Raw genomic sequence first — 26,904 nt, forward strand, 5'->3', positions numbered from 1 at the left:
GAGATAAGGTCAAAAATGTGTATTAGTAACACAAGGGAGAGGAATACTATTGGTGGAATGCTTCTTCAAAAAAAAAAACAAACCCCACAAATTAAAAAAGTGCATAAAATTTCTGGACTATGCTTGTATTTTATAAACAATCAAACTGAAAATTATGGAAACAGGGAGCCCAGATACTTGAGAAGCCATGTTTTACTTTGGGAAACTTTCATGTGGGGTATCTTCTAGCCCAGTGAAGAATTCCCAAGGCATTTGGAAATACAGATCTAAATAGTTTGCTAATTCCCTGTAAATCCCCAAATTTAAGAGTACTCCATACCCCACAATATTTTTTTATGTCTCTTGCATTTAAGGTAGTGCAACCATCAAGATAGTTTTAGATGCGTGCTGTCACAGAGGGTGAAGGCCCTGAATAACAATGGATAATTGCATCTCTGATTTCCAGGATCGGGTATCAGGCAGCTACTGGAGAACTTTAAGCATTTATTGAAAGACTACGCAGCATTTGATTTGAGTGCTCTGTTGAATTGGAAGTTGAAAAAACCCCAGCTTAAAAAAGGAATTAAAACAACACTTAAGTGTAGAGAAAAGGAATTGCTAAGTTGACCTCTGCACTGAGAGGAACAGCAGCCAGGACCTCCCTGTGTTGCACAGAGCTGGAAGAAGGAGAAGGAGCCCTACCTAGTGTTGTCAGCTTCCATGGGGCAAACAACCTCATGACTCAAGGGAGAGAAATGGGATGGGTTAGGGGTAGTTTCAGTTCACCATTTCTATAAGGAAAATCAGGAAATTTCTACATACAGTACTGGCAGGGACAGAAAAAAAAAAAAAAAGAAAAAGAAAAAGAAAAGCAAGCTGATTGTCTAAGGCATGAAAATGAGCTCCTTATATGTCTTCTATTTTTATGTCCTCTTATTGCATAAACAGTACCATGGTTACCTCTTACTCTGTCATGGCTTGACAGTGCTGTCTTTCCTAAATCTTGCTGTTTGTCCTTCTCCACCTTGTCCTTTGTTTCCAGTGGCAGACTGATGAAGAAGAGGATGTTGAGGTATGGTTCTCTGAAAAAGCATGTCATCTCATGTCTCCTGTGTGCTGTGACATCTAATTCCTAACTCAGTATGGACTGCTCAACTCCATCTGCTCAACTGGAACTATGAACCATGACATACTTCTCATACCTTTTTGTCTCAATCATAAGAATAAATTTTTACAGTCAGCTTTACCATATGCATTCCTGTCCTCTTGAATAAGGAAATCCTTATCTGAGGCCTTAATAATTTTAAGTTTCCTCATTTCTTTTCCTTACTGTCTGTAATGTACTGCAAATTCTCCCCATTATCCAAAACATCAGTGATCTAAATGTTATGGATATCATAAGTTACCTTGGGCTATGGATTACCAGCATAACTTCATGCTCCTTAAGCTGTGTAACCCCATATGGTATTCTTTTATAAAGTTTTCAAAAGCATCAGGATATGGGGATGTTAAGCAAATCCTAACTGTTTGCCTTGTGTAAATAGAGAATGAGACACTACATTCATCATAGAGGTGAGCCATGGAGTATTTCATGTATCATCTATCATAAAGTGCTCCTGAAGGGCATGTTGTAGCTATATTCATAATAAAAGTTTTTTGATTTGAGGAGCATCTTTTTTGTAATGCATTTTTTGTTCAGCATTAGAGGTTTCTTCAATTTGCTGAACAGAAACAATGTGTCTTAGTGCTGTTTCATAGTGGTGGTCATTTTCCCACCAAGCTGGGGTTTGAGCAGCAATTTATGGCAACATCGGAAATTAAGGAAATAAAATAAAACTTTTGGCTCTAGAGCTTTGCCCCCCAGTCATGGTTTGTTCTGTATAGCTTAGGGCATGGAAAGAAAATTACATTAATTTGCCTGTTTATGCCAACATGTAACTAATCTGTGTGAACAGGAGCTATCAGTTATGTGGAGGCTTTATCCTTTGGAATTTTTTGGAAATTGTATTGATTACTGAACTACTCACTTTGTAATAGTCTTAATGTGAAAACGGCATGTCCTTTCATAGGAATTTTTCTCTAATATTTTTCTGTCTCTTAATTTCACATGTGAAACTCTAGCACTTGCATACTTTTCACTCAAAATGTTTCAAGCTAATCTTTTAACAAGAAAACAAACTTCTAGCTATCAAAATAGGTCTTTTACTGATATATTTAGCTCAGTGCCTTGTAGGGATTATTGTTTTGCTACTCAGTTAACTTGCTATCTTACCCCAAAAAGTCACTATGTTAAAATAGAATCATTTTATCATTGGTTTCCAGATTAAACTTTTTCAATTTGCAGTCTTGAGATGGGGACTTGATCAAAGCTCTGAAAGTAGGGCTCAGTCTTTTCTTTCAATTTACCACTCTCTGACAAAGAGCTTTGCAGGTTTGCATCCCTTTAACTAACTGGACTGATATCATCAAGTGAATAATTAATGTTGTTTATTATGCAAAGGAAGAAGAGAATGCAGCACTTGTCCTTTCATCTGTGCTGAATTAGAGTAAGAAAGATTAAAAGGAATAACAAAACATACTTCTGTGTCTGATGCTGGGCTGATATGAGTGAGAGTACTGAGGTTTATTTTTATCTGTTGATGCCTGTTTGCTGTCAACAGGGTCGGTATTTCCTGCAGTCAGGGCTGTATTTCCAGTGTGCTTTGACCTTTCTGTAGATAAGAGCACAGTGGTGAATACCAGCATCCCAGCCCTTTGGAGGCAGAGTCTGGGAAGAAAGAGGAGCCCAGCAATGCAAGCGCTTCTCCTTAGGAAGTGCCCACTCCTGCTGCTCCCACCCATTCCCAGGTGTTTGTTTTGGTCACTGGTGGGGATGCTGCATACCCACACTGTGCGTGCCCAGCTAGTGTAGCTGCTGTTGTTCACATAGTTGTGGTGACAGGGAAGCAGAGGGCAGACTCCTCAATCTCTTGTAAGGTTTTATTTGTTCTTCTGACTTCTGACTGCAATTTTTGTGTTTCAGCCATAAATAATTTGTCTGGGTGTTTTGGAACCAGGGACTTTTTAAGTGTTAATGATAATGTGTATTAAAGTTACCTGTAGATAATCGGATTTTAGAGCAGACTGAGAGTTGTCTGAGCAGCAAGGCAGAAAGGCAGGAGGGAAAGGTATCTTTTCCTAGACCACTGTCACCATTTTGCCTTTCTAGTGAAAGTTGATTGTACAGAAAAAAAAGCAATTTCTTTTTTCTGTTGGGTCTCGTGCTGTTCCTCTCAGCATCATGCCTGACCCCAGATCAAGCCCAGTCTGGATCGAAGGTTTCAAAGCAAGTCCTTGCTTTGTTCCTTTTACTCTCAGACATAAGGTCAAAATTACAAAGCTCGAGCTAATGCATCTGCTCTTTCTCTGACTGTGTCTGCTCCCTGCTGTCACCCTGTTTCAGGTTTATTTCTGGTCAGAGTGAATGCTCTGGGAGAGGAACAACTGTTGCTGGGCTCTTTTGGGAATAGCCCTACTCCAAACCAAGCCTGGGAGGACACTTCTTTCCTTGCAATTCGCAGTCGAGCCCCTGGCCTATTGTCCATGCTGTTCAGTTGACACAACAATTCCTTTTCCTCCCGCAGTCTGGCAAGTTCTCCAGCAGCTCCCCGCCCTGCCAGAGCCAGCCCCAGGGCCTGCAGTACGCCGAGGATGCTGCTGAGCACGAGAACATGAAGGCTGTGCTGAAGACCTGCTCCCCGGGGGGGGACAGCACCATGGCCCTGGGCGTGCGCACTCGGAGCCGCGCCAGCCGAGGTGAGCGCCACTTTTCCTCCTGGGCACCTCTCCTGGGCTGTGGGAGCTGCACCGTGGCCCAGACGTGGGTCATGTGTTCCTCGGGTAGCACTCACGGCTGAAAAGGTGGAAGGGGAAGGAGAACATCCCAGTGGTGTTTGCATGATAGAAGTGATTTGAGGCAAGGGGATGAAGAAGAATTTTCCTGACATTTAAAAACAATTTTCCTGATGTTTCACAGCCAGAGTAGGGGTATCAGGAGTCCAAGTCTGCAGAAATTTTCACTTCTCCCTGCATGATGATGGTGACTGTCCACTAACACACCAATTCTCATTCTCATCATGAAAGCAAAATGGGCCATCTGGAGGATCCAGGATGCGGTTTTCTCTTTGTTTTCAATAGAAGCAAGTAGAAAGCAGCAATTCAAATTCAAGTGAAAAGACCTTGCAGCATTTTATGAATGACTGGGGAGAAAATGGGTAGAAAAAGATGATGTGTCTTTAAACCACCTCCCTGCTAAACTGCAAAGGTAATGGGTACTTGCATTTGTGTTTCCCTCATCACTCCCATAGTTGCAATACATGGAAGATGGTTTTGGAGTAAAGATGATGCACCAAAATTCACGTCTTCATTTTCTTACATGGTATTTCTTCTCCTTCATATCTGGATATCTTACACTTTCTTGATACCTTTTTTTTGATACAACTGATAGCACATCCACAGCATCCAACTCTAAGTCTGTGTATGTGTAGCTTATTAAGGCTTAAAACCATGGTCCTGGCTAATTCAGAAGTTTCACAGCCCCAGTGTCAGAAGCCAGTCAGCTAGGTATGAAGATTAAATAATTCAAGCGGCACTGCAACAAGCTGAACAGCTGAAGTAATCCAGTGAATGCTGATGAGGGGAGTATCCTGACTGTGAGAGTCAGCTTGTGTTCCCCAGAAAAACAGCAGAGGCAGAAGATGGATGAGCCAGACAAGAGCTTCTCAGAAGCATTGTTATAGTAGAACTGCTCCTGTAAAAGCAAGGAGATGAACCAGCTGAGTAAAGGCTTAATCAAAGCTGTTCATGGACTTCAGAGATGTGGTATAAAATGGCCTTGTTGGTGATTTCTTAGCTGCTCGCAATTGTACCACATCCACTCCTGCAAAGCTCACTGTCAATATTCACACTGCACACTAGCCTTCAAGTAATTTAAAAATAAAATGCACACAGAACAGTAGCCAGTAGTGAAGGAACCCAAAGATGTGTTACACAATGGTCTGTGGGGTGAGGAGTGCCAGAGACTTGGATTTGGAAATATGGCTCACTTTTTTGTTTGTGGTTTTAACCAAAACTGCTTTCAGCTTTTCAGCTTGCCAACAACTCTTCTACTCACAGCAGAGCATACACAGTTACACCAGGACACGTGCAGCTCTGTGATAAGAAGGTGAATTCTTCATTGTGAGGGAAACAATACATATCAAACCACACTTTATGCCCTTTTCTTGTCTCCTTTGCACTAGGTTGTGATACAGATGCTCAGAAATTGTTATGTCTTTCTTTCAGTACCAAAGGACCTGTGTTTCTGATTTGCATCAATCTCTAAGATGTGCCATGTCTTGTGCTGTCTTTGTAATAGGAGCAGAGAGAAACATGGTCACATTACACTATCCATCCTTGGCTTATAGGCAGCCTCTAGCAGGCATTTGCCAGTTGTGTGCTCAACAGCAAGACACCACGGCTTAAAGGAATAGAAAGTGTGTATATTAATATGCATAATAATTGTGTTTGAGCTCTTGGCTCTCTCCTGGTGCAGCAGAGAGTCTAGGCTATTATTTAGAAATATTCTCCATTAGGCAGATCCTTCTTTTTTGGTCAAGTTGAAGTCGGGATGACTGAGCTGCCTGCTGTAATTTCCCAAAAAAACCAACTGCAAAACCAAAGTGATGCAAGAGACTTCCTCTGTTCCCTGAATCACCTGCTGGACTTTTCCAGGCCGTATCGGTTCGTGGAACGCTGGCAATGACGACTCGCCGAACGCGACGGATGACGCCGCGGATGAGATCATGGATCGCATCGTCAAGTCCGCCACCCAAGTGCCAAGCCAGCGAGCGGTGCCTAGAGAGAGGAAGCGGTCACGAGCAAATAGGAAGTCATGTGAGTATAAGGCTATTGAATTGCTCAAAGCAAGGGAATGTGCAAATATTTATGTATATCGGTGTAGGAACCAGGCCTTGGGTAGGCAGACATGCTTTGGGAGTGGCTTGAGTGTGTGCTGGTGATTGGCTTATGTTCCTCTTACTATTGTTTAATCAGTGTTGTATGCAGTGGGTGACTCTGTCTTCTACAGAACTTGAAATGTCCTTAGCAGAGTATGAAGAATGGTTTATGGTGATTTATGACAGTGCTTATGCATAACTAGAGAGTTCAGATCAGGACCTCAGATGGAGACTTCTTAAAATGCTGTAACCTACTGTGAACTGGCATAAAGATTAATAGTTGTTTCTGTAGCTGAACTTATTCATAAAGCAAAAAATAGTCTGAGATATTTCGCCTTTTAAAATCTTTCTCTCTCGTGCTGTATGCTATCTTTTTGCAGCCCTGAAAACAAAATGTCTACTGCTGCTTGGCTGCAAAGTGGTTATAGAGGAGTTTAACTTCCACTGGGAAGAAAAGGTAGCACATTTATAAGGTGGTCTTTCAATGGTGTAGTGTGGCCTTGGGAATGAGCTGCGACACCCAAGTTTGAGGAGTTTGGTTTCATGGTTTAGTAAATCCAGTGTTTAAGAGGTGATGAAACTTTCTGGGTTTGTTTTTTTTTTCCTAATGTGCAGAAACTAGTGCAAATACTATGAGAAGGATAACTACCCAAAGAACATAAGATTTTAGTGTTTTAACTCATTAACCATATGTGGCTTTTTGACTACCTTTCCATCCATTTTTTTAGCATTTCTGGGAAGTTAGGACAAAGAGGAGACAACAACAGTGAGTGAAAAATGACACAGATTTTCTTTCTTGTGGAGTTGTTCTAACATAATGGGTGATCAAAAACATTTGGTATTTGCTATAAATTAGCATGTGCTGAAAGCATATTCACTTTCCCCAACATGCTAAAAAAGGAACTTATGCATGTGGCAATAGCAGAGGCAAAGTGGACACTCTGGTTAGATGAGCCAGTCTCTAAACAAAGAAAATGAGCTGACACTGGATTGTCTGTCTTACCTTCTGTCATACACCATGCCTTACCTCTTTCTGGCATCACCTGCTGCTACCCACTTCCCCACAGAGTTCTGGCATTCTGCACGTGCTGACTGCTGCAGTTGGCTTGTGCAAATCAAATAAATCTCCTGTATGTTTGCCTATTTCCATGCTTTATCCCTATTTCTGTGGTTTATCCCATATTAAAGTATCTCCTCTGTTGGCAACACTGTCTTCATACACACATATACCAAAACTTCTTATTCCTAATTTTTGCCAGATACCTTTTTTCCCTAGGAAGCACTTGCTGCAGAAACAACAAAACAGGATAATGATAATAAAAATACTATATTATTTTCCAATTGAACTGTCTTTTATACTCAGTAAAAGCATTAAAGTATTAAAAAAGGATTAAACATTCAGTAAATGTTTAGGCTGGGACTGATTTCCATTGTAATTAATCATGATAGAATCCAGTTCTTGTGCTTGTTTTTTCTTCCAGATCTGGATGAGACTCTTAAGTGGATTAAAAGACAGTTTCAAAACAAACATAAAGTTCAGTAGTTTAATGTCCCTTTTAGCTGACATGTGCAGAAGCATGGAAGAAGAATATCCTAACTGAACTGTTTCACTCTGAGAGATAGTCAATATACTTGGATGATGAATTAATTAAGTAGTTTAAAATGCACTCAGCTGGACTGATAATATGACATCTCCAGGAAATGAAGAGATATCAACCCTTGCTAATGCATGATGTGAGTTAAATGGGCAGAAGATAGTCCAGTTAGAAACACATAAACATGTAAGAAAGTAGATTTTTAGGCATATCTCAATGATTTAGATTAGCAGACACTATGATATTTATTACCTGTAGAGCAAAGAGACCCTATTATCTGATAGGTTTGATTCATCACCTTCAATCTTCAGACATCTTTTGGCTTTTGCCATGAGCTTGGTATTCAATCTTTTCAGGAACATCAAAGAGAAACTCACTTGAAAGGAATTATTTTCCCTGTGCATCACGTTGCATATGTCTCATTGCCTTCAGTGCACAACTGGAAAACTTGTCAGGCTTACTTAGCATTCAGCAAAGATTTTATGAGACACATGTTTTTTAACAAAATCAGAAACCCAAAATATTTATATGCAGTTGCACTATAAACGTTTGCTGTGGTTCTAGCAGAAGGTTCTCATGGGCAAGGGATTTTTTCCCATAAAAAAGACAGTGAAATGTGAAGTAAAAAGAAGAAAAAAAAACCTCATACTAATTAATCAACTCCTTTATAGCTAGGGGAAAGCGGAAATAGGTTTATGGAAAATGTTATGTTAAATTAATATTAAATTGTTGCAATGGGAAAATGAGACATCTTGATATGTTCATTTGAAGCATTTTACATTTTGTGTTTGTTGACCAGCGTGACTGGTATGGAGAGAGCTTGGTTAGGGCATAATGATGTAGAAGAGTTTGAAAGCTCAGGGTAATCATCAGAATTATTAAATTGGAGGAGGAATAAGGCAGGGAGTCACCCAACAAAAGACAGATGAAAATGTCTGTATGTGTTGGTTGAAGACAGAAAGGGTCACTGATAAATCAAGATATGACTAGTGGGAAGGAATTTGTTCAGTGGGAGCTGAAGTGAATTACAGAAATCTAAGGTACATGATAAGCGGATAACAACTAAGTTCCTGTGATGATCTGGAGAGATTCTGTGCTAGACCTTTACACAGTGGAAGATTTTCAGGATAAAATTTGTCATTTAGAAGTGCAGTAATCAACTGGAAGTCACTGCCTTATGACAGGTGTTTAGTGACCTGCCTACCAGATACACTAGAGTGGCATTATATCTGAGAAAATAACATTGCAGTTGTATTTGTTCATCAGAAAGGCACAGGATTGAATGAGCCACAGGAACTGAAATGCTCTGTCATCCCCTCAAGGTAATTGTTAAAAGACAGCTTCAAAGGAATTTGCCATGGGAAGATTCTGCCATGGGTTTTTTTTTCCTCTTATATTTATATTCTGTGTGTAAAAAAATAGGCTCCAGCCACCAGAGATGTCAGTTCAGCATGTTTTAAAAGCATAAAAATTAAGTTGAAAATATATTGTTTCTCTTCTTGCAATCTGAGGGCAGCTTCCTGTGAGAAGGTTTTCTATAACATTATAGGAACATGTTCAACTTAGTAATGAAATAAAGATAATATAATAAGGATTGTCTGGTTCTCTGGTGAGTTTAGGAAAGCCTTCACAAATGATACCATAACAAACAATGAGTGCAAGGGAAAGTTGGGATAAGAAAGTTTTAGGAATCACTCTACTTGATATTCCAAATTTCATAAAGACTAGCAGTATCATCTATAGGATACAATGTTTTACTTACATATATTTAATTAAAGAGCCTCCCCAAAGCTCCATAATAGCAAATAGGAAGATACTACTGTTTTCTTACTTGTCCATGCTATTTAAATATAGCTCCCTTAAAGGAAAATCAGTCTCCTCAGGATTAGGCCCTTGCTGTGGTGCCATCTCTGTGTTGGTCTCATTGAACTGGATGGATCTGTCTCAGGAGAATGATACAATTCCTATGAGTCAGCATCAGGAAAAATCACTCCAGTTTATTAGACATGAATAAGCATATGGAAGATATTTGCACTAATTCTAGTCTATGCTGGGCAACACTTAGAAATGGGCAGTGCTTAGAAATTGTGAGCAACATTTGTGAATTCCTTAGAAATCAATAGCCAAACAGGACTATTTATTTCAAAGGAAATAGCTCTTTAAAGATGGCTTGACTGTGCAGCACTGTTTGGATGCAGATCTTCATCTCACCCTAGATGATGAACTATAGTGTAGGGCCTGGGTGTGATTGGTATTTGATGATGAGGAGCACACTGATGGCTTTATCAGTTGCTGCTGGAGACACCGCATGGGGATGGCACAGAGTGAGAGGCTTGTTTCCCCTCACATTGTTGTAACTCAGTGTCTCTGTCTGTGTGCACATACTTCTATTACTCTTAGATTTCATTCAAAGCTAAAATCTGCTTTAGATTTGAGTTAGAAAAGAGAGTTTGAAATGCATAATAATTGAATCACAATGTAATTTAATATTTATGTGAGATAACATGATCAAACTGATTTGTGATGTTTAAAAAAAAGAGAGACATGATAATGCCTTGTTCTTTTATCAGGCTTTGAAATCATGTGCCAGCCTAATAATGACAGACCTTTGAGGTATGGAAACATCTCATAAGGATTTATTATTTATTTGTGTAATGGCTTGCAGGGAGTAGCAAATACTTACAAATCATGATGCAGAAATGGGTCTGAGGCGCCACTCGAGTAGGTGGACATAGGAATTGTGTCAAGTTTACCTGAATCCTGAACAAGTAAACTCAGGGCTGGTGGATTAAATTTAACTACAGAACATCCTAGGTCAGGTTATTCATACTGTAAAAGTGAAATAGGAATCAGCCTGGTGCCATCAGGTGCTGAAATGTGGGAAAGAGCTGTGCCAAAGGGCCAGGCATGGAGGCCAGCTTTAGACAAGTTTTAGTACCACATGCAGTGCTGCTTTGGAATAAACATGTTGTAAGCAAACAAAGTACTACATGGGACACTATTTGAATCCAAAGGTGCATATTTTTTGTTGAGCATTCATAGGGTGCATTGTTTAACTTTTTCTTCATATTTGCTTTGTAATTTTCATTATTTTTCAGTTTCATGTCTCTTCACTTACATTTTCTGGTTTTGAAAATGTACAGAAGTGCCAAAATACCAGGAGGGAGACTGTTCTTCTGGTATTTATAGCCTGACTAAAAGCAGGAGTTAATGGAAATTATACTTTTAAAAAAATGAAAACCTTGCAAGAAGAAAGACTGTATAAAATGCTTTAAAGGCAAACAACATCACTTTGAATTTGCAATTAATTATTTAGGATTTGTGTAGCTGGATCCTATCAGGAGTTAGAGTATGGGGCAGAGTAATCTAGTTAGTGATGCATATTTAGGAACCATTCTTTGCATTTAGAAAAAGTAAATGTATGACTGATGGTATTCAGTATCAAAGTCTGTTTGTTCCTACAGAAAGTACTGAGCCTTCAAAAGCCTGTACATGGTTTAAAAAATGTAATTATTGAATAAAAATAGAATGTGAGATAAAGCACTTGGAGCTCTGGCAGCTGGAAGGTTATCTCCATTAGATGCCAAGATAGCTTGAGTCTTGGATGCCTTTTAAGTAATACATTCTTCCATCCTTAAGATGGAAAGATCTTTTTAAAAGTAGGAGAATAGAATTCCATGATCTAAAATAAATAAAAACAAACCCAATGAATTTAAATTATTAATAGCACTTCATGGGCTAATAATAAATGCAGTTGAGCACAGTAAGCTCTAGAAACTGATGTATCTAATTAGGGTGAGGCCTCTGTAGTCCCCTAGCTCATCTATGCCAGAGGTCAACATCAACAGCTGTAGGAGAACAAACAGGAGAGGCAGAATCATGGAAGCACAGAATCACTCAGGTTGGAAGAGACCTCCAAGTTCATCACGTCCAACCTTTCCTTAAGTACCACCATATCTGCAGTTCAGCTGCATAACCATTAGCCATTAGTTGTGTGACCCACAGGACTTGCCATGAGTTTTGATAACTATAAATTTATTTAACTCTTGAGGCTGAATAGCTGGTTCTGTGTTTTCAGTTTTGTCCCTTGTAATTGATGTCAATACCATTTCTAAGTTGGCCCACATTTATTTGTAAAGTGTTCAGTTTCTGCTTTACAATGTGTATTGTGGGGTTTTTCAATAGGTTTTTTTTAAGATACCTGATTTTGACAGATAGGGGTAGACATTCTACTTTTTGCATGTTCAGATATATAGTACCTACATATTTTGTTGGCAGTCTCCATGAGTTTCAGACCATTTCTCTCATACCTCAGGGTTTGCTCAAGAGTGTTTGCCTGATCCTAGCAATGTAGAGGGAACTTGCAATCATCCTGTACAATTCTACATCATGTAGCCTTCAAAACAAAAGGGTTTTTGAAAGGCTGGTTTAAAAAATGGATTGTGAAAGAGGCTTAAATTCATTTTCCACTCACTATTTTAGAGGAATCTGTGAGTCATTTCTAAAATGAGTATTATTCTGATAGAAATTTTTTCTTTTGGTGCTCCTAGGCTCAAACTTTCTGATTAAAATAGCTTTTTCTTTTTTTTTTGTTGTTAATAGAGGGCACATAACAAATTATCCTAGCTGCACCAATATGTCCATTCCTTAACTTTATGTTGGATTCCTGTACCACTTTTAGAGATTTTGTGGACTGTAGTATTTGCTTAAAACTGGGCAGTATTATTGTAATACATCACCTGAAAAAGGGGCAAGAAGTCTTTGCATTGATGTGGTAAGTCAGAATTAAATATGCAATGTCTACAAAAGCTACATATCTTTTATCCCTATTTATTTCACTTCACAGGGAGAAGAGAGATAGGAACACTACACATTCACATGTACATGTACATTACAACCCAAGCACAGGGGTTGTGGTGCAGGAACAAGGAGAAAACTGCTGCTAAGATGGGTGGTCCCAGGTGGTTTTAGAGTAGCTGTCACCTCATGGGACAAGTGTCTGTCCAGGGGAAGCCAGTGTCCCCCCAGGATCTGACAGCATAGGCAGGCCATCCTTGTGCCGTGTCTCCAACATTGGGAGAACCAAATGCAACTTCCCATGGGCTTCTAGACAAGGACTTAGAAGTGCTGGAATCTCTCTGGCCAACTCTTCTTAGCCAAGTGGCACTTCCTTAATTTCAGGAGAGAACAAGCTGAAGGTAATGCAGGGGAACCTGCAGGAGATGAGCAGCTGATAAAGAGAAAGTGCTATCAGTATTATATGTAGGAAAAAAGCTGTTCCTGTTCCCTGATCACAGCATATTGGCATTGGCATTTTCTATATAAATACCATTATGCTACACAGTTTTGCTACTTTTTCAACTGTAGTTCTGTAGGAAGGAATACTTACTCCATTTGTTTGCATCTTATAGGACATACAAATTGTTTTCACTTTTGCCAATTTGCCATTCACTGCATCAGTCAATTCATCTATATTGTCCTCTGATTTAATTTTAATTGATATCTTTAACAGGAAAGGCTTTTGAATTCTTGTCACAGGATTCATTCCCAAAAGTAAGATACCTAAGTTTTAACTGTCTAAAAAAATGGGGATAGCTTATTTGCACACCATTAATCCAAAGTTGATAGGATATGTATTTTGTTTGCTTTCTCTCGGTATTAAAGTAAGTTGCAAATGCTTCTTCAGTCAGTAATTTATTCCTTATTTTTGTCATCCTTCCTTCCTGAAAGATCATGTCTTTCTAGTAAAACATCAATCCTAGTAAGAACTCAGCGGCAGTGAGTTGCTGGCTGGAAAAATCACTGAGTTCTTCCGGAAAGCACCTCATCTGAGAAGGAGAGAAGGCAGAGAGGTGCAGGGCAGCTTTCATGCTGCCTTTCTGAAGGAGCGCAGCAAACAAACAGCATCCCCCGTGTGGCGTTCCGGAGCAGGGCGCTGCCACAGCTGCCAAAGGGAGCCCTCTGCTGCCACCAAGGAGATTAGCAGGAGGAGCTGGGAAGGCAGGGATTTGCTTGGACACGAGTGTCAGTGTTTGGAGGGAAGTCTCTCCTAGAAGAAGAAGAAACATGTTTCACAAAAAGCTATTTTGCATTTATCTTGTCCCAGCACTGTGGCCAAGAAACAAAAAATTAAGAAAATATATATATGTATATGTGGCTTTCTCTAAGCAGAATAACACCATCTGATCAGTGAATTTACAAGATTGTTTTGATCACAGTTATTTTCCATCTGATGGGCTCACAGAGAGGATGCCATTTACTGTTTTATTCCCCAGCGTGGATTCCTAATGGGAATAATTAATTTGCATTCTGCAGAGTCCAGGTGCTCAAGCTTGGTCACACTCCTCTGCCAAGTCACTCTCCAAGAGACATCTCAGTGTTCAGAGCTTGATAAATACCTTTAGTGGGTCATTTTAAAATTCCAAATAAAAGGTAAAGGCTGCAGGCCTTAAGCATTTACAATAGATTATTTGCTTTTTGTATCCCATCTCCTGTCTTTTTCCAACCTGTACATATTTAATGCACAATCTGGTCTTGAAAACAGTGTGTAGTGACTCAGTCATGACTCACTGTATACTCAGTCATGCAGCCTTGGTTGCTGGTGAGCTTTATACTCTTGATGCTTTACCTGTTATTAGTGGAATCACTTCTGACTGGTGGAGAAATTATGAAAGAGGTGGCAGCAAGATTGCTTTTAGTAGTAACTCTTCATAGTGGAATTCATGTAAATTAAGGGGATTTTGTCACAGAGGTCTTTCAAGGAAGGAGTTAAATCTTTTATGCCCTACTGTTGGGACTGTGTAAATGATGATCTGTGAAATACATAAAGTTAGAAACTTTAACAGTTTCAACTACATGTTAAATATTACTTTGAAAACACATATGCTCTTCATCTGCAGCCCAGGTTCTCTAAAGCAATGTTACTTTTTGTTCCCTGTAATATAAGCCACCTGGAGATGAAAAAAGCAAATTTAGCTTTCCTTATAAAGTGCCAGTTTGTCCTTTCCCACTGCTAGACTCCTCTTTATCTCACAGCCACCATAAGTAACACCCAAAGGTGGTTGTTACCTACTAGATTTCTTGTTAGGAAAGACTTGTGCCCTCTGTGAAGTGCTGACAGGACTTAAAGCAAAACTACAGAATAATAATGCATAACAGTGTGTTGGTTCTGAGAGCTTTCTATGTGGCTGACCCAGACAAAGACCACATTTCAGTTGTCTGTACTTCATCAGAGAAGTGTGTGATATACTCCAAAAATTCACCTACAAATCTCTGTAAGAAAATCGCTACACAAAATGTTACAGCATTTCTATGAAGCATTTAGGCTTACTCATATTAAGCAATGATATATGCATAATTAAACATAACTTATACAGACTGTGGCATAAAAATATGACAAGGATTAAAATAAGAAAATAGGAACAAGACTGTATGGATTGAACTTTTGAGTTGGAAATTGCCATTGCTGGACTCACTGTAATAAAGTCCAAAACAATATGTTAAATGTAAATATATGAAAACATAGACTTAAGAGTGCAAGCTGTATGTGGATAGGTAACAGAAAAAATAACCTAAAATACATTTAATGAAATGAGATTATGGAGCTGGCCTGTATTGTCTCTTATAATCTGCCTTTTTTGCTGTCCTCACTGTGTAATTTACACCATGTGGAATTTTCTTCATTCCAAATCAGCAACTTGCTGCTTTACCTTTGCAGCTGGGATTAAGGCAAAGTTCTGTGGCTGCCACATCTTTGTAGCAGGAATAGCACTCATTCTGAGTGCTATTCTGAGGAATAGCACTCTCCTGCCTGAGCAGGAGAACGGTCACATCTGCCTTACAAGTGACTCACACAAATGTAGACACACATGCCAAAAGCCATTGCAAATGCAAGAACAAATGGTGCCAGCCAGACTGATCTCTACTCTTTGTTGAATCTTAAAAAAAATAAAAAGGAAAAGTATGGAGAGAGGATTTTGAAGTGCTATTTGCTCTTAAAAGAAACAACCAAACACTAGGTAATTATGTTCTCTGACCAAGAGAAAAGTTATTCTTCAGGAATTACTCTTTTTAAAAACTTTTCCAGCATAAAGAAAGGGCTGTATGTCTCTGTAGATTTTGACCCAACAGTCAAAGTCATTGAGTTCATCCTAAGCACACTGCATTGTGCCAGAATATCAAATAGAATTCTAGATTTCATTATTAATAATGCACTCTAACCCCAGAAAAACAACATTTAGTTTCTTGGTTATGGGATCTCAGCAGGCTTTGCTTGTGACAAGAGTAAAAGTTATTTTCTCTCCGTGTTATGTTTCTTTAGCAAATGTTTTAAAAATTGCTCAAAGAACCTAAAAGGTCATTTGAAAGTCTTATTTTTATTGTCACTGCCTCCAAAATGCATTCCATAACTCAGTTTAATGTGATCTGCAGCAGGCCAAGAGTTTTACAAGCCAAGATATTATGTCTAGTCCAGTTAGAAACATGACAAAGTTCAGTGAAGCAGGGAGAGTGAAGACCTAGGTTGAGAAATGTAATTTTGCATTTTCTATAAAACATGGAAGGAGAACATCTCCCTGCATTCAGTTTTGATGACAGAACATGTTCATGACCTAAGGTAGAGGAACCCTACCAAGCTTTATGAGGAAATAGACAAATTACTGAGGACATCTGTGTAACAGAATGTCAAGACAAGGTTCACCCATCTCCCACAGCAGTTTTTGCTCCTGTAGATAACTCAGCCTTCTCCTGGTTTCATCACCCACAAGCCTTTATATTCAACAAATCAGTGCAGAGAATAGTGGGGCTGGAACTTGTATTACTATGTATGCTGCACCCATCCACTGTATCTTCAAATGAGGAAATATATTGTAATCTCTGTATAGTAGATACAATTTTTATACAAAGAGACCTTTTATTAAACTACTTTCATCTCCCTAAGTACATAATACTTCAAACACTAAGTGGCTTCATTTGTGTCATACTGGCCTGTTACATTATAGGGTTAAGAATTCCCTCATTTGAGTCTGGACCATGGTTCTGTCAGCTGTTATCCTTCCAGTTGCCTATTGATGGTGGACAGCTTTAATCTTGCCAGTAGCCACAGCATATTGCAGTATTTGGCCCCACATGCTTAGTTTATACAAGTCAGTAGCCATCAGTTTTTATGGGAATCATTCTGTCACTGAAAATATTCTTCACATCTTTGCTTTTTATTATTTTCTTGACAATCTCATTATGACCACAAAATTCTGCATTGTTTGAAGCTCTCTTTCTTTTTTTCCTCTTTATTTTTCTTTTTTCCTGCTGGAAATTTCCTGCTTAAGTCCCTGTAATATTTTAAACCCAAGTTATCGTTCTCTGTATTAAAGGAGAGCCAAGTTAGAACTTGGGATTGTTTTGTTTAATTACAGCTGCATATGTCCCAGCAATTCATTGAATATTGCCATTCCTACTTGTTTTGCAGTGGCACAAAAAATACAAGTGTGAGATTGGTCTTCAGACTTCTTGTGTGAATCATACAGCCAACCCAGAAAAGGGCACTCATCTTTACCACCTGCTACATACAGGATTTCTCTCCTTCAGTCATTAAAGGGTTGATACAAAAAGACATCAGTCTAGTACTTTAGTATGTTTGGAAGGTAGGCATCTGGAGATTCAGAGACTTATCTTGTTTAACATAAAGAAGACTACTTGCTTTTCCATGAAGATGGTTTCTACCATGGTATTTTAACTCTTAATTATGGTTTCTGAATATAAACTCCTGTAGTTTGCCTCAAAGAAACCTATATATTATTGTAGATCCATTTGGCTTTTCCTAGTAAACTAGTAATTCTCTCACTCAGGCTGATGGAGGAATTTAGCAACTGTGTCCTGCTTGGTAGGATTTACAGAGGCTCTCATTTTCCTTTCAGTTGTTACACAGACTCTCAGCTCAATTATTTGTGCAGTAGCAATTGTACTGACCTAACAAAGGTTGTTCCAGATTTATCTTATCATTAATAAGAGCAGAAATTAGATTAGTCTGATACCTAACCAGTTTTACCAGAGTACATCATTTCCTGTGAAATGTTTACAAACAGGAATAACAATTTGTTCTCTTCCTGTCTGACAAGAAAAAAATAGCTTTTTTTACCGTAGTTACTGTGCTTAACTTGAAAATGTGAGTGAGTAAGTGAGTGAGTGAGTGAGTGAGTGAGTGAGTGACTGACTGACTGACTGACTGACTGTGGTCTGAGAGAGCTGGGGATATGTGTGGGAGCAGTCCTGAATGCATTTGGTTTGACACTTCCACAGAAGTGTCTAAAACATGGAAATTCATTCCACATTTGGTTTTCCAGTTCATTTTTGCATCAGTGGGAAGATAAAATTTCATCTAGATAGCCACCCTGGGAAAGTTTGGTCCCCTGTGTTTTTTAGCATGACACTGTTGTCTGGTGGCCAAACAAGCTACGGTCCATGTTTGGCTGTTGATGTTACACAGGGTAAAGAAAAAAGCATTCAGGGCAGAGGCAGAGTAGGTAGATAAGCAGGTGAAATACACAGGGAAATCTTTGGGTTTAATATGAAAGAAATGTTTCTACTGCAACTTCCTTGGATTTTTTCCTCCACTTCTGATACCAGTTCATTTTGATACAGAAATGAGCATTGGGTGATTCACTGAGACATTAAGATCCTAAGATTTTCCACAGCCTATGTCTAGAAATTACCACTTATCACCATGGGCATTTTGCATATCAAATCTGAGAAGCTAGAAAGAGTGACAGTGATAAAAACTGACTCAAAAGTCCTGTTGGCTGTTGTTTACCAAGGCAAGGAGACCAGAGCATTTTCTCTCTCCTGGTAGTACTTTTTTGGTCTTTCTTAAACCTAGTTTTGGCAGTTTCATTTGACCTTGCAGTGCTTAAAGCTAAGTGTTGGTAAACTTGGGAGATGTTGCTGATCGGTACTGTAGGAAAAACTGGGTATCCTAAACGGCTGTCATGCAGACCCCTGGTGGTGTTTAATAATACAAATAATCTAGGAGAAAGGAGTGAGCTTTGGAAAAATGTTTACAAGTAAGGATTTGATAATGGAGGAACTAGAAATGTGGCATTCCCAGCTCATTTGATTAACCTCAGTATCTGATGAAAGTGGTTTGATAATCAGAAATAAACCCCATTCATTCAACCTGCATGGTATCAAATGTTCAGATATGCCATATTCTTCCTTTATCTTATCCCCTTGTTTTCTATGCCAATCCATTCCCTTCTCTCTCCTGTTCAACCCTTGAGTGTGACCACCCAGTTTCAGTTACATGGACTGAATATCTCATTAAATGAGAGATCTTAATTGTGCTAAATGATGCGAGAGCTCCTTGACCACTCTTTGCAATTGGTTTCTCTAAGATTAATTTCCCCTATAGTTCACTGTTTCTAGGCTCTAAATGTATTCTGTTCAGTATTAAGTCACTGTTTATGCTTTGCATGAAGCTTGAACTTCTCAATGTGCATTTTGCACTTGAGGAACAATAAAGTATGAACACCCCACTTGTGTCTTGAATTAAAGCCCATCCACCTGAAAATCAAAGCACCAGTGAAACTAGGAGGACACTGATGCTGAATGTGTGCAGTCACAGTCACTTGTTTCTCAATAAAAAAGGCAATCACAAATTTTAAAACTCTTGTCAGGGCTAGTGTTCAGAACACTCTATGGAAAATTAAGAAACAAGATTTTGGCTTAGATTTATCATTTAAATTCAGCTGAAATGCTGCAAACTACCAATAGCAAAGATGACACAAATGGCACTAGGATGGGGGAACATTATAAAAGAAAGGGGAGCACGTATGAAAACAGTTGTTTTAATGATTTTAATCAACTATAAAGTAGTTATTTTTATAATCTTTTAACTTGGGCGGGGGGGGAGTTTTACAAATCAAAATATTGTCAAAGGATTTAACAGTGATAAATTCAATAGGTCCCTGTAAAGATCCCAAAGCTCTTTTTAAAAATTCTTATGAAATTATAAAATAATAGGGTAGATGATACTTGCTATGGACTGAAAATCAACTGATACAATTTCAGAGAAAAAAATTCTTAAAAAGCTGGGGTATTTTTCCTTAAGACTTTTTGTTGACTAAATGTCAAATGACAAATGTATTTTTGCCTGACTGTTTGGAGTTAATGTTGATGCTCCCATGAGTTTGGCATAGGGCATTTTTGTTTCTGAACTTGAGGCCCTAAATAGATAGAAACTTTTGATTTGATTGAGCTTGCATGTTAAGAGGGGATTTTTCCGCTGAAAGTCTTGTGTAATTACTGATTCTAATTGTTTGTATTTTCTCTGTTGTTTTTTTTGTTTTTTGCTTTGTTTTGTTTGGGTTTTTGTTTTTTTTTTTTGTTTTGTCTGCTTTTGGAACTGACGACTGTGCAGTGAGAAGGACACTAAAGAGTGGGCTAACACCAGAAGAAGCCAAAGCACTGGGCCTCATCAGCACTTCTGAGATGCAGGTTTGACATCCCAGAGGTGGCCACAAGAAGAGCCGATCATCTGAAGCACACAGGCTGACACCCCTTCAGCATGGCATTGGACTGCCAGCCTCCTCTGCTGCTCCCAACATCCCTTCCTCTGTTAGTTCAATTTCAGTAAGCAACAAAAGCAAAACCCCACATCCAGGGCACAAGAAGGGTGTGCCACAGCTCAGCATGACATCCAGACGGTAACTGAGGAAGCATTTGAGTGTTCCTAAGTGAAAGCACATGGCTTCTTCTTCTCCTCATGTGGGTAGGAGGGGGCTCTCTAAGTTATCTGTCATTATGTGAGCTGTGTTTATGTTGGCTTTCCTTGTGCCCTGTTTTAGTCATTGTAAATGTATGGTGTTTTGTCAATGCAAGGAACAGTCCTTAAAGAGGCAAAATAACTCCTGTTACAGCAACACATATTTCCCTCAAGCAGATTCATTAAGCAAAGATGCACAGTCTGTGCAACCCTGTGGTTTGTTGGGTATTTTATTATTTTGCCTCCAAAGAATGTAAAAATGTATGTGTACCTTTGTATATGTACAGAATGAATGTGTGGACATGTGTGCATGTATCTGTACATATGCAGTCATGGTGTGAAATCATGCTTTTGCTGAAGCCAGCTGGAGCATGATTTTCACTGTGGGGCCTTACCGTTCCACCTGGACAGGAGGAAAAGAATGTCTTTTTTGCAGGAACTCAGTGTTGTTCAGTGTGATTCACCCTGTGGGGCAGGCCATGGCCTGCAATACAATGGAGAGTTTAGGATCCTGAATTCATGTGCATTAATGCACACCCACACTGTACATAGCAGCATGCACACAGAGGAGAGAACACAATTCCCCCCTCTTGCTGAGCTGTGGTTGTACTCTGCATTTGTACAGTTTCAGAGAGATCTGTGTCAGCAATTTTACATACTCGATAAGTGCATTTGAATGCTAAGATCAAGAAGTTTTGTTCACTTGCCTGTGCCCTTCATGCTGCTTTTCTCTGCTGCAAGATAATGTGGTGGTGATTTTATTTCAGTTTAATGAATCTGAATATGAAATAGCCCTGCTAAAAAGCCTGCTGTGTTTTTGCTGTTCTTTACTGGTTTTTTGTGATTATCCTTGATACCAGTGGAGTGGGTACCACAGTAAACAGCTCCAATATCTTTGCCCTTATCTCACAGTTTTATAACAGACTTTTATAACTGCCCTCAGCATGTTTGAAGAACCTTTAGTCAACTCATCTGCCTTGAAGTGGAGGACATGTACAGCAGTGAAGAAGAATTGAACAGTCACCCCAGCCAGTGCTGAAGTATTTTAAAGAGAACTGCAAACAACAATAACATAAAGGGAACTTCTTAAGCCAAAGTCTGTATATGTCCAATAGATCCTCAAGGATGCACAAGATTGTCTCTTTCCATTGCCTTAGCCTCTAAGATTAAGGGTATGTCTGCACAGCAGTAACAACTGAGACTTTGTTCAAGCTGGTTAACTGAGGAGCTGCAGCAGTTTAGTCATGGTAACAGGGTTCCATTTTGGCTGCAAAACACACTTGGAAAATAGAGTTAAATAATAGTCTATGCTGGGGTCCTAATGCCATAGCAATGTTACTTTTGGCACCCAGGCTAGGTAGGTACTTCAGGTTATTCTACTCTGCTCTCTTTAAGGACAGGATAGTCAGTGGAGATTGTTCAAGAGAGTTGAACCAAACACAATAAACCTCTGAAACCATGGTCATCCATCACATTGCATTGAGCACAGCATCCAAGTGATGGCAGAGCCAGGCAGCTGGCAACACTGCAGGGAGACCTGTGGCTGAACATCCTACCTATGCTGTCCACCTCTTGATTGTAACATTTCATTCTTTATCTGCCGATGCCTTGAATCTCCCATGGAATAAAAAGTCACTAATGAACAATGGTTCTTAAGAACAGCATTGAGTTTGATGTGGTTTTCCCCTTAATTTGTTAAAAAGCCAAATTTACAAGTAGACAGGAGGCAGTAGTTGGGTAATCAATACAATACGTTGTGTATATGAGGGCTGTGGAAAGGAAGAAGCTGGTTAGGAAACAGAAATGGCATATAACTAATTTCACTGTGAAACAGGCAAGACCTTTGAGCATCTGGATTTTGAAGTGGATCTTTATGTGCTGCTCACCACTATGGACTTTTAAAATCTTGCTTAAGGATGTTTAGAACAAAGAACTGAAGGTAATGGGGGTTCGTGGAGGTGTTTGAAGTCTGAAACAAGAGGAAGACACCCTGAATGTAAATGGTCATGTTGAACTGTCCTACTTGCTAAGTGATAAAAAACCAAAAATGCAATGAAGCACATTTATGCTGTCAAAGATCCTATATTTGATTGGAGGGAGAAAATCAAACAAGTCCTTAAAAATTCATATTTTAATTAAAATATGCTGAATGTGCATAATTGGTGACCACTGGGCTATTGGTGGCCACTTTCTAACAGGGAACAAATTTGTGTTTCATTTAAGCATAGTACGGCATCTGTCTCTGAGACATACCAACGCTGGTGAATTCCTAATGGTTGGTCAGATGTATTTTCTAAATTGTGCAAAATTTTATATGCTCCTTACCAAGGAGAATATTATATATGGGGAATAATAGAGGTTGGGATATGTTCGGTGGGAAAAAATGGTGGTTTCTTTCAGATTCTCTGGATGTGTCTTGCATGTGAAGCAGATTGTTCCTTTTCTGTTCTTCCATGGCGTTCGTTTTTCAGTTTGTGCTCTCTATCTGTAAAACTGATAGCAACTTTTCTGAGGAATAACTTGGTCTTGTTTATGCACTAGTATACAGTCAGATAAATTCCACTGTCCTCACCATTTATTGCAACAAGATGATCAGACTCAGTGTAGCCCAGTAACTATAGGAGAGATTTCCATTTTGTTTCCTGATAAAAAAGACTGACTAATCTGTAAGGGGGCAGTATTTCCTCCAGAGTGCCAGCATGCCCTGACTGTGGAAATAACATTTCTTCCCGTTCATCTAACTAGTGGATTCCAGATGAAGTGGAGGAATTCATTATATCTGTATGCCTCCCTCTGCCTAGGGAGGTTATAATCTTCAGGTTTTGAGCTACTGCCTGCCCTTCCATCGTTGGAAGAACTTACCATAAGGATGTAACACTTGTTACAAGACAAGTTTTGTGTGAGATATGGATTGGTTTCTGACAAATATAAAAATCTTAGATACACAGTGTAGTAACACATGTTCCCATTTCTCACTCAGAGATCCATGAAGGCTGTTTTTAAACACTTGCAGCCATAATAACTACCTCTCTTTCCTTTCCGATAGATACAGTCAGCTGCAGATGCAGTGCCCAGAGCACTGTGTCTGCTTGACTGCCACCATAAAGCCTTCCTGATCTGGCTGCTGAGGTAAGCTTTAGCACATGAAATTACCTCCAAAGGGAAGCTATCCTAATTTTCTTTCATCTCACTTAATGTTTAAAAGCAGACTGCATGCAAATGCTTTCTATAATCTCACTCCCAAATGGAGACAACGCTCAGTAGCAGTTGCAGTGAAGAAACCCCCAGGGAATGCTTGTGTGCCACACTCGAGAGTAAAAGATCCCTCACAAAAGTTAAATTCATTGCTCTTCACTCTTCAGTCAGGCCAGGCACCAGATTCATGGATTCCAGATGTTTTATAGCCCCTTGGCTGCTATGTATGACCTTTCTGTTTGATAGCTCCTTGTCCAGAATCCAAAATCAACAAAAAAAAGGTGGTTTAGTGAGGGTCTTTCTTTCTCCCTTAAATACTGGAAGTAGCTTCAAACATGATTTTAAAAATACTTTTTTTTTCTCTTTTGACACCCTTTTTCAGTGAATCTTTTCACTGGTTGATTCTGTCAGCAAAATAACACATCAGTTTTGTAGATAAACAAGAATTTGACTTTAGTTTAATAGATACTTACATGTGAATATCAAGGTATGAGTTATTGTCCCAATTTAACAGAAATTTTGAGTCAGTCATGATGTGAGTGAACAGCAAGGACCTTCTGTAAGGTTCTACAGGACAGCACCTTAAATCCCTGGTGTGCTGTGCTCTAAATGTACCCTGGCTAACACTAAAAGCTATTGAGAAGTTACATTGAGGATTTCAACAACCACCACAACCCCCAGGGGCACAATGCCATTGCAGGTGCAGCAGTGGTTCCTTCTGTCAGGCATCTGCCCTGCAGCAGCCTCCCTGGGGATGTAACCACAGCCAGTGGCTGTCCACAATGTGTGGCTGAGGGCAGCGGTCTGTGTTCAGGTTCACTGTGCAGCTGTGGCTATTGCAATGCTTTGATTTCACAGAGATGAAATGGGAACAAAGTGCCAGCCCACCAGTTTCACATCCTTCATCCTTCATCCTTCCTCCTTCCACTGCAGCTCATGGACAGGCGCACGCACTGCCTGCCTCTATCCAAAGGATGCACAGGGACATGGTGTTAGGCAGAAGCAGGAGCATATTCCTCTCTCCTTTTCACTCCTGTAGCTCACTGCACATGTTCCAATCCTCCCATTACCTTCAAGGCGGGCTCAGTGTGCACTGGTGGGCAGCCTGACCCTGGGACACAATCGGATGGTGGCTCTGTGCTTGCAGCAGCAGGATGCAAGAAACACTTGTTTAAGCTGGAAGGGATACAAATGTTGATGTTCCTCTGGAGGAAAAACTGTCAGGTACTTACAGGCACTGAAAGAAAATAAACTGAAATGGTTTTTGAATGAGAAAATGCTTGGTTTAGGCAACCACTGAAAATCATTCACAAACACTTGAACAGCATGTAAGGCCCACCTTTCTTTGCTTCAACTGGGGCAGCAACTGGCTCAATTGGCATTTCAGATGTGAAAGATGTGAAACCCCAGGAAGTTTTTGGCAAACAGTTTAATAGTTACATAGCCAGGAGTTTAAGAGATGTATAGTTTGATGTTTATGCCAAAAAAAAAAAATCTAATTAGTCCCATTTCACATTGAGTGGCAGATAGAGATATATTTTGTTTAATCACTATCTAATACAGAGGCTTCTGTGAAAGAAAAGGTTTATTTGTAGCATTGGATACATTGCTCCTTTTTAAAGACTGTCTTTGCGCATATAGTGTCCTTTTTTTGTGAGCTGGGAATTGTAAAAAAAATGTAAAGTAGAAGAGGATGTGTTTCTTAGACAAAGGAGAAATAATGTAAAATTGTGTAAATGTCACTACTCATGTTTTTCCATGTTCTGTGTAGCATAGTGTAAAATAGGCTCTCCAGCAGTGTTATTCTGTGAATTGTAATTTAAAAAACAAGCCATGCATGGTCAGAGATATTATCTACAGGTTCTTTTGGTTGAGTTTTTGGATTTGTTTGTTGTTTTCTCATTTTAGGTGAATTCATTCTGTGTTAAATTTAATTGTCCATGAAAATGCATTTTTGTTTCTGTTCTATTTCATAAAGAACTTGAATTACTCCTTTAAGATTTTATTACACACGAAACTCACCTACCATTTGTATTGATCCTTCAGAAGCTGTGTCATGTTTAGTGTAAACTAGGGGGGATTTTATATTTATCTGCCTCTTCTCCCCCCACTCTTCCCACTTAACTGTCTGGAAAGATCCAATCACACCCTATTTTTTTTTTCTGTGCCATGCAGGGTCAATATGGAAAACTGACCACAGACCAGTGTCCAAAAGTTCTTGATATAAGTAGTTGAAAAGCTCACCTCTACAGCGTTATGTAAACACATCTTGCAATAAAGCTTTATAAAGCACTGACTGGGCTGGTTCTGGTTTTGTTGATGAAGCCAATCATGGGAGCTTGGGTGGAAAAATGGATGGGAAGGAGGATCATGAATTATTTTTCCTCGTTTCCCCCATGTGCCTGCAATGCCATCATGTGGACATCAAAACAGCTACCAGTAAGCCATCTGAGTGGCCTGATCATAAAAAGCTGATCCTTTACACCTAGTTCCACAGTTTCAGCCTCATTCCTAATCTTGAGAGGGGAAAGTGAAAATGTGTCTCTGGTTGTCCAGGCTTTCAGTACTCCAGCCCTACAAATCCTCACGTAAACATACATGGGACTGTCATCAGCTTGGAGTTGGCTCCTGCCTAAAAAATGCTCTGTGCACAGAGCACACAGCATACAGGTATGGGATTTACAGAAGCAAACATCAGTAGGATGAAAGACAACCTCTATGTGGGGAAGCTTTTGACTTTGCCTCTGCATCCAGATGTGAAACACCATCCCTGGCAGAGCTTCAGAGCTGTAAAGGTGGTCTGTAAAGAAGACTTGCCTTCAACTTGGCTGAAATATTCTTCGTGCATCATTGTGGAATGTATTTTTCTGGTGGCTGCTCATGAGCATGCCTGGAGAGGCAGTGCTCTTGCAGTTTTGTCTCTTTGCTGGTCTCTGATGCTTTCTTTTACTGCTATTTCCCAGCACTGGAGAGAGGCTGAGTTGACAAACGTGGTGTTCCTGCCCCTACAGAAGCTGAGCTCTGCCTGAGGGTTCAATGAGTGTGGTGACAAGGGGGTCAAAGTGACTTGTAGGAACTCAAAATGCTCAGACTTCCACTGCTAGTCCTGGGAAAAAACAACTCTCAATTGCTCTTTTGAGTTGTACTTGTAAAGAGGTCAAAATATATTATTCAAAGACAGCTGCACATGTTCATAGCAGCACCCTGGAAAATAAAATTGGTCGACAGAGAGTCTGAGAGAGAATTCTCACCTGTGGTTTCTGAGATTGTAGGATCTGATATACAAGACTAGGTATGTAAACCTTCCTCCTTTTTAATTAGTTTTTAAAGTTATTTCAAATTAAAAGGTGCTTTTTGGGATATGGCTGCATCCCTGAAAGAGCTGCTCAGCATTCCAGATGCACTG

General features: G+C 39.5%; 1 protein-coding gene across 14 annotated transcripts in view; it reads left to right on the forward strand.

Annotated features, from left to right (window-relative positions):
- FHOD3 (formin homology 2 domain containing 3) overlaps window positions 1-25,794 on the forward strand; it is a 374,713-nt gene extending 348,919 nt beyond the window's left edge. For 7 of the 14 annotated variants that reach the window (XM_063163493.1, XM_063163555.1, XM_063163512.1 and 4 more), the window contains 6 exons: window positions 1,022-1,051; window positions 3,603-3,774; window positions 5,731-5,892; window positions 6,335-6,411; window positions 6,683-6,720; window positions 19,959-25,794. In XM_063163493.1, the coding sequence (XP_063019563.1) occupies window positions 1,022-1,051; window positions 3,603-3,774; window positions 5,731-5,892; window positions 6,335-6,411; window positions 6,683-6,720; window positions 19,959-20,028 (549 nt within the window). In that variant the 3' untranslated portion in view covers window positions 20,029-25,794. The remainder of the gene's footprint in view (window positions 1-1,021; window positions 1,052-3,602; window positions 3,775-5,730; window positions 5,893-6,334; window positions 6,412-6,682; window positions 6,721-19,958) is intronic. The other 7 variants (XM_063163538.1, XM_063163593.1, XM_063163602.1 and 4 more) reach the window with 4 other exon arrangements.
- The last annotated feature ends 1,110 nt before the right edge of the window (window positions 25,795-26,904 follow it).

The sequence above is a fragment of the Melospiza melodia genome, chromosome 1 (assembly GCF_035770615.1).
Source record: "Melospiza melodia melodia isolate bMelMel2 chromosome 1, bMelMel2.pri, whole genome shotgun sequence".
NCBI lineage: Eukaryota > Metazoa > Chordata > Aves > Passeriformes > Passerellidae > Melospiza > Melospiza melodia.